Consider the following 14274-nt stretch of genomic DNA (forward strand, 5'->3'; position numbering starts at 1 on the left):
ACGCCCTTTCTATTAAATTATAGAGATCGAAAATCTGTGGTAGCGCCTGATACTGCTGGACTCTGACTCCCAGCAGCCCCCACCCCAAAGGTCCAGGATGGTGAGAATCGTGGTCCAGTTACACCCCCCCCCCCCCGCTAACGAGGCCTCCTCGCTCCCTCTTCCTCTTTGAAAGCGGCGTTGGGAGGAATGCGAATTGACTCCGGATTGTTCACCGCCTCCAGGAAACGGGAAGAAAGGCAGGGCAGGGCAGCCCTGCGTCGGACCTCTTTGCGCCTCGTCCTTGGACAGGGTGCAGCAAAGAAGGGCCATTACAGGCTTTCGAGCCAGAATCTTCCCCTTCTCCTGGGCGCAGGCAGAAGCAGCGGGCATCCCTGCCTCTTCCTCCTCCTCGGCGCGCAGGAGGCGTGGCTCGCCGCCGCCCCGCCCCTTCGGCCTTCCTCGGCTACACCTCCGCTCCTCCGATTGGTCGCCGGCCGCCCAATCCGCTGTGCCAGGAGAAGTCTTTGCTCTTTTGACGCCGCGTTCGAAGGAAAGAAAAAAACCTGGGTTCGGGGGGAGGCGCTGCTTGGCGGAGCGAGGTGGGCGGGCGGCTCCTTTTCCTTTTCTCCTCGAGAGGGGAGTTTCTGGCGCGGCGGCGGCGCCTCCCCCGCGCCTAGTTGTTGTTATTTGGTTTGCCGCGCCTGTCTTTCCCCGCCGGCTCGCCTCGCCCAGCGCTGCCTGTCCCCGCTCGGCTCCCCCAGCGATGCGCGCAGGCCGAGAGGCACTCGGGCGCTGACGATCTTCCTTCGACGGCCGCTGCACTTTTCCTCCAGCGGCAGCGGCAGGCGGAGCCGGGCGTGGAGGGCTCTCCCCGGGCCCCGGCAGGATGTACACGGCCGGCCTGGCGCCCTTTTACGCCTCCAACTTCAGCCTGTGGTCGGCGGCTTACTGCGCCCCGTCGGGGCCCGGCTGCTTCCCGCTGGATCCGTCGGGGCTCAAGAAGCCTTCCTTCTGCATCGCGGACATTCTGCACGCCGCCGCGGCTGCCAGCGCCGCCGGGGAGGCGTCGTCGGTGGACGGGCTGCCCGGAGCGCCCGCGCTGGCCGCGCACCTGGGGGCCGTGCATGCCCACTCGCAGTTCCACGCCGCCGCCTCCCCGCTCCGGCCCACGCCCCTGGTGGCCCCCGACGGGGCCGTCGCCTTCCCCGCGCGCCTGTCGCCTCTCTCCGCTGCTTTCCACCACCCTCACCCGCAGCAGCAGCAGCAGCAGCAGCAGCACCGCTCTCCCGGAGGAGGCAGGGGCCCCAGCCACCAGACTCATCCCGGCTCGGCGCCCGCGCCCTCCAGCAAAGACTTGAAGTTTGGGATTGACCGCATTTTATCCGCCGAGTTTGACCCGAAACTCAAGGAAAGCAACACGCTGAGAGGTAGAGAGAAAGCCGAGGGTTTTTTTTGTTTTATTTTTTAAATCCCCACCCTCTTCCCCATCCCCACCCCACTAGTGAGTCCAGCTTCTGAAGCAGGAAAGGGGGTTTGTGCGGATTGACAGGGAACCCTCATTCATTCCAATGGACGTTGAGCGCAATTTCGCCGTCGATCGTGCTCATAGCTGTATCGATCTCGTGCGTGTGTCTCTGTTTGTATAAAAATGCATGACTCTATGGATAATTAAATAGGGAGGCAGTGAGACAGATAGGCAAGCCCCTCCGATTTCGGAGTTTGATTCCTGGAATTATACGTATGGAAATATTAAATGATAGCCATGTCCATAATTTGAAAGATTCGTGCCTTAGAAAAATGACAGCCCGGCATAGCTGTCAACTTTTCCCTTTTCTTGCGAGGAATCCTATTCGGAATAAGGGAATTTCCCTTTAAAAAAGGGGAAAGTTGACAGCCATGCAGCCCGGTTCAGCTCCTGGCATTTCAGGGCCCCTGGAGAAGGGCTGAGGTGGGTACCCTAGCCAGGAAGGCGAGCGTTATATCGCCCCTGCCCTTCATGTGGGTCCCCCCCGGGGGGGCATCTGAGTTGACCACGGTGGGCTGGATTGTCCTTTGGTCTGATTCGGCTGGGCGCTTCTAATGTTCTCAGGAGAAATGGTGATTCTGGCGGCCTTCACCAGTTGTGGATAGAGGTGCAACCCCGAGTATTTGCGCTGGGTGAAACGTAAGTTTCATCGCGTAATCGACGTGCTCTTCGGGTGGGGAAGGAACCCAGCGCCTTCATATTTGTGCTGGTTGTTGCTCAACGGAGCGCCCAGTTGAGCAATCGACTTGCCTAAAAGTTTCAGAAAGCAGCAGCAGCAACAACAAACGGAGGCCGCCAGCCTCCCCATTCCGGCACGTATTTACTTGGAAGTAAGTTTCTTGGATTTCGACATTGCAGTGAAAGCATGCTTAAGCTCACTTTCTTTTGAAACCAGTGCGACTAAATCATCGACGTATTTCTTTGGTCCCATCCCCAAACAACCTCAATTTTGGGATTGATCTTTGGGGCAGTGGAATCTGGGCGAGAGAGAAAATGACCTTGGGGGCATATCCAGTCCAAAGACTGCCAACTCTAGCATGGAGGCCTGGGGGCACTGGATGGAAATAATATCCCATTGCAGTCAGGGCTAAATATTCCCATTGATGCGAACAAGTAGAAACTGTACGGAAGGTGGTTTCACTTCTCCATTTGGTAAATGGGTCGTCAACGCTTGAATTCTGAAGGTGACTCACAGACAGACCTCTTCCCTTCCAGTGGGATTTTTGAGAGCCCCCCCCCAAGTCATTATTGGTGCTGCTGTTGTTATTGTTGTTATTCTGTCTCGGAACCATGCCAGATCCACTCCATAGCTAAGGCAGATCGCTTGGATCAAAACTCAGTGGGCCCCAAATCTTCCTCTACACGCTTGGCTAAAAAATAAAAATCTCTTGACCCCAACGGAACTTCTGTGCCAAGTCAATGTGTTCGCCATTCCCTTCGGACATAAATCCAAGAGTGTCGGGTTAAAAGTGTGCCGGATCACGAGCGAGAGCTCAATCCAGACGTGTTCATGAAACTAATAATTACAGAGAGTGAACGCAGCTTTTTAACAGGGGCGAGGGTGCTGAGAGAAAGGCGTGTGTTTTCACGGTAAAGCGCCTCTATACCCCAATAATGTTGATTTGGAGATTCTGCTCAGATCCGCCAATCCCCTTTGCTTCTTCCTTGCTCTTTCTCCCAACACCTTCTGCCCTGGACCTTGCGGAATAGGAGGATCCTTCAAACCACCCCGAGCCAAAGAGCTTAATTGGGGGAAGTTAATGTTCCCATTTATTCCCATCAAACCTGCCCTGGTAACGGGGCAGAGCCGCAGGGTTAGTTCTCTGGGTTACTTCTCGACTTCAGTCGAGCATCCCCGCAGGAAAAAAGTTGGGGATTGCAACCCATCCTAAGCAAAACCACAACAACCCGCCACCCGCATCCTGAACCTAAGAAGGTTTACCTGGGAAGATAGTCCCATTGCTTTCAACCGGACAGGGGTGGGGAGGGCTCGCTTCCAAGTCAAAAATAAAATTAAATATCTGTAACACCGTGGGTGGGTGTGAGTGGAAAAGGCAGCTTCAAGGCTCCGAGCCTCCGCACAGATTTACTCGGGAGTAAAACCACTGAACGGAACGGTGCTCCTTCTGGGTGTAATTAGCAGCCTCGCCACCGTCCAACAACGTCGTGCAAAAGCCCACCGTCCTTCCCGTCTGCCTAGACACGGGTAAGCCGCGCTCCCGACAGGGTAGGACTTGGGGGGGGGCGGTTAAAAGTGGAGCCCCCCTCTCAGCAAATGAGCAGGAGGCTCCCCAAGAACAGCAGGATTGGCTCCCGTATTTCCAAGTGAGGGAAGCAAACGGCACGACCGGGCGGGGGATCCCCAAAAAAGGCCTCTCCATAAGACCTGATTCTGCCCAGAGTCTAAACCGCCTTAACCTGGCTGCAAGGGGCTTCCGGGAACGTGCGCCTTTTCTCTCTCCTTGCCTTCTTCTGTAACCGAGCTCTCCTTGTTCCTGTGCCCACAGATTTGACTTCCTTATTAACCACCAGCCGCCCATCTGGGGTTCATCTCCCCGCCTTACAGCCTCCGGCCGGCCAGTTCTTCGCGTCTCTAGAGCCCATTAACGAGACCTCCGCGGTCCTGGGGCCTTTAAACACAACCCCAAGGAATTCCGTTCAGCACCAGTTTCAAGACACTTTTCCAGGTACAGACGCACCCTTCTTTTAAACCCGACCCTCTTCTGCCCCAAGCCATCCTTTCGCTCTGCTCTCCGGCGATCGATTCCCAGGAATCGAGTAAGGGCCGTGGGAGTCAATGGGACTTACGGCCAAGCAAACCTGCAGAAGGCTCGATTAGGCGCCAGATCCTAACAACCGCGCCGTCCAAGCGCGCGTTCTTTAGGATCGCGGTAGGGGTGCCATTGCGAGTTTTCGGTGGGCGGGCTGTGAGTGCCCAGCTCCTAACCGTGTGTGTAGGAACGGTGTGGTAAGAGAGAGAGCCTTGAGGGTTGAGAGGGGGTGCTTCCGAGAATTTGGCAACCCCGGCCTTGCCTAAAAGCAATCCTAAAAGGCTATTTATACTTGGAAGAAAAGTCCCCATGGGATCCACGGGCTGCTTCCACTGCAAAGAGAAGTAGGTGCTGTTTGGAAAGTCATGAGTTTACAGGTAGCTCACCTTCAGGAAGAATCAGGGAATGAGAGCGGATATATGGGGGCACGAGCTTCAACAGACCTGATCTCCAACACTAACGGTGCCTAAAAGTAAAATAAAGGTCGAACTCATGTGTGGGGTGAACTCATAAAGTGGAGTTGGGAGGGTGGGGTGAGTGCTTTGAAATAAATCGAGAGTATCCGTTAAGTGTTACTTTGCAAAAAAGGTGAAATCTATTGTTAGGATATTCCCCAAGAGACCCATGGGTCTTTTATTAGTGCCCGAATCCGGAAGGTGTTGGGCTACCAGTGCGCCCCACTGAACGCGATTCGCCCTTTGCTTCTTCGGCCCCTCATTCAACCCCCCCTCTCTCTCCACTCCTCTATCCCTCCCTCCCTCCTTCCTTGGTTCCTTCCTTCCACCCTGCAGGGCCTTACGCGGTGCTCACCAAAGACACGCTGCCTCAGACCTACAAGCGGAAGCGCTCGTGGTCCCGAGCGGTTTTCTCCAATCTCCAAAGGAAAGGCTTGGAGAAGCGCTTCGAAATCCAGAAGTACGTCACCAAGCCGGACAGAAAGCAGCTGGCAGCCATGCTGGGACTCACGGACGCGCAGGTAAGCGCTTGCACGGGGCGCGGATCCCTGGTTCGACGCGCCAGGGAAACAAAAAACGGGCATCGCAAGGTTAGGATCGGGTTAACCCAACAGTGAAATGTAATATCAGTAAAAGTCTGGATGAGAGGACATTTCCCCTTTATTTCAAGGGGGCAGGCCTTTAATCATCATCATCTTTATGATGTTTTACAAATTCCTGAGAAGTAGGGGTGACACACACACGAGTCTTACGCCACTTTAAAAACTGCTTGATTGTGGTATAAACTTTTTTGAACTAGAGAGCCCACGTAGTGAAATAAACGGGAACCTCGTCCACTAAGGCTGCAATCCAGGGCATGTTTAGGATTTCCCTGCAAAGCGTGCGCTCGATCCTGTGCGTATTTACTCCAAGAGAAGTTCCTCTGAATCGCTAATCCATACATCTTTCGTTGCCGAGTTTGCTTGCGTTTGCTTCCGCGTAAACCAAAGCGGAGGTTTCTCCCCCTCCCACCATTGCAATCTTGTGAGCTAGCCCCCTTTGCGTCCAGCCGCACTGTTGGTGGGGAATCAGCAAAGGATCGGGCTGCGCGTTTGGGACGGAGGGGATTGGACAACCGTGGGCAGGCGGAGAGAAGAGAGCCATTGAGATACTTGCGCTCCCCACCCCCCTCGCCTCGGGCTTAATTTGTAAAGTATTGCAGCCTTAATATGAGGTATCTGCACATTGCTTCGTGCTTAGTAATGCAGTAAATACATGTCGATTTGCTGAAGCGAGCAAAGGGGGGGGGAGGGACCAGAAGTTCACGCGAAGATTTATGTCCGTTACACCCGGAGTGTTTGTTTTGGCTGCGAGTGGGAAAAGCCAGCGAGGAAGGACGAAATTGGCTGCGAAGGGAGATGAGGATTGGGGGCTTTGACTGTGAAGTGCAGCCCTGGTAGGAAACGCAACTAAAGAAGCGGGGAGGCCGTGTGATATTTCGGCCTTGTGAAATGCTACTTTGGCGGCAAGCTGCTGACTGTTAGACAAGGTTGAGGTGTTTCTGGTGGGGGTGAAAAAACACAAATGCTGCTTGTGGGTGCAAAATCTTGCAAGCCAAACACCTTTCTCCTCGAGAGACCAGCCTCTCCCCACCCTCGAATGAGCTGCAGAACAGTCCAGCAGGACTCAAGGATATCCTCAAGGGATTTTTCAAAGTACTTTTCCAGCCCCTTATTTCATTGTAGTGGAAAATATTCTATAGGAGGAATTATATCCCTTGCACACAGAGAATATTTCCCCTTGGCAATAGAACCTGAATGGTGTAATAGCATCTAAGGCTATATGTTTGTGGTGTGTGTTTTTCGGAGTCTAGGGAAATATATTGGAATATATTTCTTCCTGAATACACACAGAATGTTAAGATGTACTGAGGAATGTTTATTTATTCATTCATTTCTTTTACATCCCGGCTTTTTCTCTTAGGAGTTGAAGGTGGATTGCATAGTAATAATAATAATAAATAATAAATTTTTATTTATACCCTGCCCTCCCTGGACAGGGCTGGGCTCAGGGCAGCCAACACTAAACATGAATTACAATAAAACGTAACAGGAAAAAACCCCACAAACAAACAAACAAACAAACAAACAAGCAGTTAATTAAAATACAGCTTAAAATGCAGCCTCATTTTAGTAGTAGCCCATAAATCAAGACCATAAAGGGAGGAAACATCAGATATTCACCCGAGCCAGCTATCCATGCTGGTCCTACATGGGCTAGCAAAAAAGCCAAGGGAAAATTTGTATACCAAATCCCATATAAGGGGTCAGAGTAAGTCTAAGCCAAAGGCCAGGCGGAGCAGATGTCAAATCCCGCAGGGCCCTAGTCTCTTGTGACAGAGCATTCCACCACGTCGGGACCAGTGCTGAAAAGACCCTGGCCCTAGTTGAAACCAATCTAACTTCCTTGAGGCTTCGGACCTCCAATGTGTTGTTATTTATGGACCATAAGGTCCTCCGCAGTGTATACTAGGAGAAGTGGTCCTGTGGGTACGAGGGTCCATAGTTCTTATTTAATCCTCACAACAACCCTGCGGGATAGGTTAGGCTGAGAGCGAGCCACAGGCCCAAGGTCACCCAGTGAGTTTAAGGCCTGAGTGGAGATTTGAAACCTGGACACACTAACCATTGTACCACATGTACTATTTTCATTCATGTTAACATAATTATATGCTGTACCCTACCTTTAAAAAGGATCAGGTTACCAGTGCATAAACTGGTCCCAATCCAATTAAAGTTAATTTTCAGAAGCAACCAATCAGTACTTTTGAGTAAACATATATAGGGTTATGCTTCAGGGTGCACCAAAAGTAATGGGATAAATTAGGTTACAACCCAGGTTACCTTGAGAGTAAGCCCCACTGAATTCAATAGGCTTTACTTCTGAGTAGACATGGTTAGGATTAAACTCATGACTATATTTTGTGGGATGAGGGGGCATATAGGTATAATAAAGAATACACTATGACTGCAGTGCTGTGCATGTCCTACTGAACATCAGAGTTTTGGCTTTCTATACAGTGGGGCCCAATCCAATGCAGGATTAGACTTCACCATGTTGAAAACTGCATAATTGTGACCACTGAACTTGAGAAAGGCAGTCATCTATAGCTGCTAAATCTGTATCTACCAAATAAATACATTAATTAAATATAAATAAATCAGTATCATGTAACCTCTTGCACCTAAGAGAACAAGCACAAATAAAGGAGACATCTAGGACATGATCCAACCAAAATCATGCACACTCCAGCCCCACTGATTTCAGTGGGAGAGTTCATATATGTTTACCAGTGTGATCATATGCACATTGGTTCAGAAGTAAGCCCCATTGACTTAAATGGGACTCACTCCCAGGAAAGTGTGTATAGGATTGCAGCATAAATCTCTCCTGGTTGAAAGCAGTGGGGTTTGAAAGAGCTTGTCTTGGTCTGTGCCCTTGGTTTCTATAAGGACAAGCATACTGTCAGTTGGGAAAGACACACATACATGAAGAAGTGCAGCCCCAAATCGTCGGTGTTAAAATATTTATGTTCAAGTAGCATTTGCCTATGGAATATTAGAGATCAGCCACAAAGCCAGCAACATTGATTTCAAAGTGCAGCTGGTCTGCTGTTGCCTTGCCACCCAAGTGAGTCTGGCAGCAGTGAATCTGGGACTCCAGTAGAAAATTGGCAATAATTTATCCTAACCCTTATGTGAGCTTGCAAAGCTGAGCACTGTACTGTAGAGCCTGCTAAACAACTAAATATCAGTAATGAAAATACTTTTAGCTAAAGAAGAGAGAGAGGGGCATGAGATTGGAGGGAGTGGGGAATAAGGGACTGTGCTGTTCTATTGTGACAATGTGGAAGGCCTAATAAACTATACGGTAGACACATTGGTTTCAAAAGATCACTTCCTCAATGATATTTGCCTGGATAATGCAGAGATAGCAACTGCCATCCATGTAATATACACTGAGTTGTTTATTCAACATTTAGATCTATTCCAAGTACATCCATTGAAATCAACTCACTTAGGCTCATTAATTCCAATGAGTTTGCTCTGAGTATATCTGAGTTGGAAGTATATATTTGTTCCAGCAGACTGGCTTTCTTTTCCCTTTCCTTTTTAATTGAAGTATATCCATTCAATATACTCAACCCCAAGAGAAAACAACAAAGGACTCTGGTGGCAAAGAAGAAAAACCTCAATGGGGATTTTATGGCTAGTTGCCAGGAAAACACCTCTTCTAGATTAATACAGGAATCCTAGACATATTATCATTTGAGTGTAGGTCCCATCGATTTCAACAGAATACCCAAGTGCGCTTAGGGAGGAGATTACTAAGTAAAGAGTAAACATATTTGGACTGCAGTTGTGTGGGTACTTGCCTAGCAGTTCCACTGAAATCTTTAGGGCTTACTTCTGAGTAAACAGTAGGATTGGGACTGCTACCCACCCACTTTGGAAGAACAATTCTAGGTTTTGCTATAGCCTCTCAATGCTGTATTTTAAAGAATATGTTCAATTTTCATGGGAGCCTATTATGAAAAATCAGGGCGACAACTGCATTTACGGTTGCTTATTTCAATTTTTTTTTTTTACATAACTGTTTTAATTTAAGGTAATTATTTTAAAAGATCGAAATAAGAGAGGCCAGAGTAATAATAAGTCTTTGTCTTTTGAACATACTTTCTATCTTCTCTAATTCATTTTTGTTCAAAAACTGGAAACGAGTGGTTTTCTTATTAAATTAAGATCTGCTCATTTTTGCTTAAGCTTGGGCTTGTGGGCCACTCTTTCTCAGATCTATTCAGCACAATGGGATCAGTGCCCATGATTCCTGTGATGGCAAAAATTATTGGAGTAGGAAATAGAGGGGATACTATAATATAGCTAAGTTGTGGACGGAGAAAATATTTTCTCTATACTCATAAAACCTAGGAAGTTACCTTCTAATAAAAGATAAAGGAAAACTCACACAATATTTCACACGTGTTCAGAATTTAACCCTGAAATTTATTTATTTTCCTATGCCCATAAAGACTAGAATGTTTTACTCTTTTAAAACATGAATTCCTTATTTTTATATATCTGGGCCAGGGGTACAAGAACATGGGCTGGAGGTTAGTGGTGCCCTGGGAGAGGGAGAATTGCAGTCTAGCCTCAGGCCCCCCATCTGACGCCCTGTGTGTCTCTGCTCTGTGGTTCACTTGCAGGTGAAAGTCTGGTTCCAGAACAGGCGCATGAAGTGGAGGCACTCCAAGGAGGCGCAGGCGCAGAAGGACAAAGAGAAGGAGCCAGAAGAGAAGCCAGCAGGGGGCGCTGCACCGACAGTCGAGGGAGAGGTGGAGCGCAGCCCTAGCCGCTCAGAAGGCGAGAGCGAAAGCAGCGAGGCCGAATCCCTGGATCTGGAGCCCGGCAGCGATGCGGAACGGACTGAGGCGGGGGCCGACACCGAGCAGGCTCTGCAACGGCACAGCCCCGAGCTGGAACACCCGGCCGGATCGGAGACTGCAGTTCACCCTGAGCCACCTTTGGCTCCCACAGGCCTGGACCAAGGCAGAGAACCTCTAAGGCGCCTGGAGCCTTCTTTTTGCCTACGGGACTCCCCATGACTGCCTCTCAGAGAACCAGCTATCTGTTTGGGAAGCCGCCAAAAGCCGAGTGATCGCCCCGCTTGGGAAATAGTAGCACCCCCTAACTGCAGGTGGGTGTGGGGTACAATAACCCCTAGGAAATATGTTATTTTTTATGAGGTAAACTACCTCTGAACTACCAGATTTGGGGTACTAACCTCTGCTGCAGGTGGGAAGATCAGAGGTTTCTCGAACTATGTAGGGCATCAGCCCACAGCAGTGAGTGGGCTGTGGGGAGAGGGCAGTCCTCAGGAAGGAAACTCACAGAAGTAGCTCAGGGGAGACCTTTCCCATCTTCGCTGGCAGAGGAGCCTTCCCAGGTCCAGGAAATCACAGAGACCATGTCTTCTTCTTTGTCCTTCTCTAATTCCCCCACCTTCCTCCCCTCATTCACAATGTGAAGTATTTCACCAACCCCAACCCCTTGCCAAAATGTGTTGCTTTGTGTAATCTGGCCAAGAAATACTGCACTGAAAAAAAAGAACAGAAAAGTAGACTGTAAATAAATTGTTTGTTTAATTTGTGATGTCTGGTTTTGTTACTAGATAGAACAGCCTAGTTGGGTTGATCCACAACTGGGAGGCTCCAAATTATCTTCTGTACCATGAAAATAAATAAAAGCAGGATTAAAAAAGAGAGGTTTTGGTACTCTCATATATATCTAATTCAAAATATAAACAATAATAAACCATAAAATAAATTTTTATTTTCCAAAATGAAACAAAACCTGCAGCAAGATGGAAAATAATGTTTATTTTTATATACTTCCACTTTATTTATATTTGAATTTATTTTTTTACTTTTTTTCTAATTGCAAAGTCTTTGATCAGATCCTCAGAACTAATTTTACATAACACGTCTGCTTCTATACTTAGTAGAGCTAAGGCATCCATCCTGCCCTATCGGCATAGTTGTTCTGTTGTGATTTTTAATATACTTCAACTGAGAAGATGAACGCTCAGCTGAGCAATTTGTGACTATTAATGTTAAAAATCCAGCAATGGAAAAATTCTGTGGTACCCCCCTTCCCATGATGCCCTAAGCACGTGCTTATTTTGCTTAATGGTTAATCCAGCCCTGCTGGGACACTTAGAGTGAGACAACTCCTTGACTGAAGTCTTTTTTCCAGGGTGGAAAACCTGTGGCCCGCCAAATGATGTTGGTCTCCAGTTGCCATCAGTATCAGCCATCATGGCCTGGCCAATAGCCAAGTATGATGGGAATGGTAGTCCAGCAACATTTAAAAGGCCACATGGGCATAGCCAGTAATTTTGTGTGGGGGGGGCAGTCAAAGTTGTTGAGCATTTTTTTAAGGAAATCGCTCCATAAAGATGACGTCATGTGGGGCAGGCTTCTGCTAAAGGGGGGCAGAACCTCAGATAATTCAGTAATTTCAATGCTTTTCAATTATATTTGTGGATCTTGGCTACGCTTATAGAGGGCCACATAGTCCCTGCCCTAAATTCAACCCTTCCACCCAATTCTCACTCACCGTATCAGCAGCAGGAACAGACATTCCACTTATGATGACTGCTTTAAAAAATAATTTTAAACATCAAAGATAAATTTCTGGACTAAATCGGCTTCAGTTCTTGAGCTGAGGAAGCCGCAGTTGGTATGCTTTCGCTTTGCTCCTTTACGCTTCTAAAGGTTTAGTGGACCTTAGATTATCTTACGCTGCAGTGAGTAGGGCCCTTTTCTTTTAATAGGTTAAATAGGTTAAATAAATGGTTTTGTCATAAGAAATTGCATTTAAATATAACTGATATAAATATATCACCTTTCTCATTTTTTATTTCTAGTAGATGTGACTTAACTGTAGTTGAAAGCTGCCATTATAATAATAAATGTTTTAATAATAAACCCAAAAGAAATATTAAAAAAATAAAAGAATTGGTGCCACACAGGCAATCCTAAGAACAGTTTCTAAACAACTGGATCTCATGCTCCTGGAGTTAGAAACTAGTCTGCAGCCCTTTCTGCACTTACCTGAGAGTAAGCATCATTGAATTCAATAGGTCTTACTTCTGAGTAGGCATGCTTGGCTTGCACTTTGAGTCCGACAGTGTTTCATGGTGCTTCCTTCCATGTAGGTATGTATAGGATTGGAACCTTAGTCTGCACACTTACCTAGGAATAAGCCCTATGGAACACAATATAATTTCCGAATGCACTAAAATGAATCCCAAGTCTTGTTGAACTCTGTGGAAAGAATATTTGAGTCAATGTGTTTATTTTACGTTGGAGATAAAAGGATTCAGCATCTAAATGAGGCAGCATCACTTAGATAGTAACGCTCTTAGATTACAGTACAACCAAATTTGTAGGGGATAAATCTTAAAAATAGGTGGAGCTCCCCACCTGAATTATTACCTGAATCACAAACTGGAAATTAAATTAAGACTGAAAGCTAGCTCTCGCCCTCTCTCTCGTCCCCCTTTCCCGACAATGCACTATATGAATGCATCTGTTCTGTCTTTATGTTACTCGTGCTGAATCTCCATGCAAGCCCACGAGACAGGTCGCCCGAGCTCTGGAGATTTCCCCGGGTTAGGCAAAAGAACCTGCTAATTATCTGGCTCACATTAAAGGTTCAGAAATTCCGAGCCAAACTTACTCATTCTTGAGAGCAGATCCACTGAAATAGATGAAGTTTTAGTTAGCCGTGACAAAGGAGTCCCATTGATTTCAGCGGGTCTGCTCTAAAGGATGACGGTTCACACGCCTGGACTTCCATGTTGGATCCCTAGATGTTGCTGGACTACAACTCTCATCATCCGTGTCCATTGGCTAAACTGTCTGGGCATGATGGGAGTTGTAGTCCAACATCATCGGAGGACCCAAGGAGGTTGAGGAACACCAGCCGAAGAAGTCCACAGAAGGCGTCATCGGTTCCCACCAGTTGGCCTAGTCTACTTCCTCCGTGGTTGAGGAAAGCAGCGAGAGCCTGACTTCCCATAGACTTCTTCCTTCCCCAGGCAATGAGCCTAATAATCGGAGCCTAAACGGAGCCTCCACATCATTTCTATAATTCGATCCGAGCCACCCGATCTGAGGTCTTGTTCTTCCACCTGTAAGCGGGTCACCCTTCTCTGGCCCAGCATAAATATGGCCCTCCATTATAAAAGCACTAAAGAGAGTGGAAAGTCCAATCTAAGTTCATCTAGAGTTACAGATTGAACTAGATACCCAGGCAGAATCTCCAAAGCGTCCAACAGGTGCCTGTAAACTGGCATCCTTATCTTCTGAGCGCTGGCTGGAGAGTTGGTCTCGCAGAACTCAGTTGGACTTACTTCGGAGTTGGTAAGGTAGATAGTTCTCGTGGTTTAGCCAGGAAGTGATATTTTCCAGTCTGACTTTTTCCTGGCTTCGCAGGAAATTAAGACACAAATACACACATACACACCACAAAACAAATTCCTCATTCTCTTTCTTTGCTTCAACCTCCCATACAAGGGGTGGGGGTGGTTCCAGAGTCTGCTAAAATATAAAGCCTACCGAAAAAAATATCGGTTTCTTTAAGAACGGGGACTTCGTCTTTGGTTTAGGAGATCCGAAGGACGAAAACAGGATATGAAAGATAGAACTCATTCGGTTCCTAGGCCTTCCCCCAAAGCGTCATTTTATTGAGTTAAGAATAAATGGACTAAGCAAACTCCAGCCACCTTCCACATTGCCTGGAATGAAGCGGCAGCGCAGTTCACGCTTCCCAGAAACGGGCGTGTTTTGCTTGACGCGTGTCGTTGAAACACACACGTGTGTGTTCTTACGATCTCGGCTGTTTTTTTGGTTCTGATTTTGACTGGTGAGATGGAGGACAATTTAGCAAGCAATCGGGTACAGGAGTCCGTCTCAAAAAGATCGCCGCCGTCGCAAAAA

General features: G+C 47.9%; 1 protein-coding gene across 2 annotated transcripts; it reads left to right on the forward strand.

Moving 5' to 3' along the window:
- The first annotated feature begins 644 nt into the window (after positions 1–644).
- Positions 645–10914, forward strand: HLX (H2.0 like homeobox). Of its 2 annotated transcripts, XM_079971104.1 has the most exons (4): positions 647–1409; positions 4015–4194; positions 5070–5254; positions 9976–10914. In XM_079971104.1, exons 1-4 carry the CDS (start codon positions 869–871, stop codon positions 10372–10374), a joined length of 1305 nt encoding a protein of 434 aa, XP_079827230.1. In that variant the 5' UTR covers positions 647–868; the 3' UTR covers positions 10375–10914. The 2 variants fall into 2 exon arrangements, with proteins under 2 accessions (XP_079827231.1, XP_079827230.1); XM_079971105.1 differs by lacking the exon at positions 4015–4194 and having other exon boundaries at positions 645–1409.
- Positions 10915–14274: the final 3360 nt, after the last annotated feature.

This window comes from Podarcis cretensis (assembly GCF_951804945.1).
Source record: "Podarcis cretensis genome assembly, chromosome: 3".
NCBI classification, from domain to species: Eukaryota; Metazoa; Chordata; class Lepidosauria; order Squamata; family Lacertidae; genus Podarcis; species Podarcis cretensis.

Excerpts from the sequence above, each read along its gene's own strand:
- HLX (XM_079971104.1), top strand. The coding sequence starts at position 869 with ATGTACACGGCCGGCCTGGCGCCCTTTTACGCCTCCAACTTCAGCCTG. Across the intron at positions 1,410-4,014 it reads GGAAAGCAACACGCTGAGAG|ATTTGACTTCCTTATTAACC; the intron begins GTAGAGAGAAAG and ends CTGTGCCCACAG. Across the intron at positions 4,195-5,069 it reads GTTTCAAGACACTTTTCCAG|GGCCTTACGCGGTGCTCACC; the intron begins GTACAGACGCAC and ends TCCACCCTGCAG.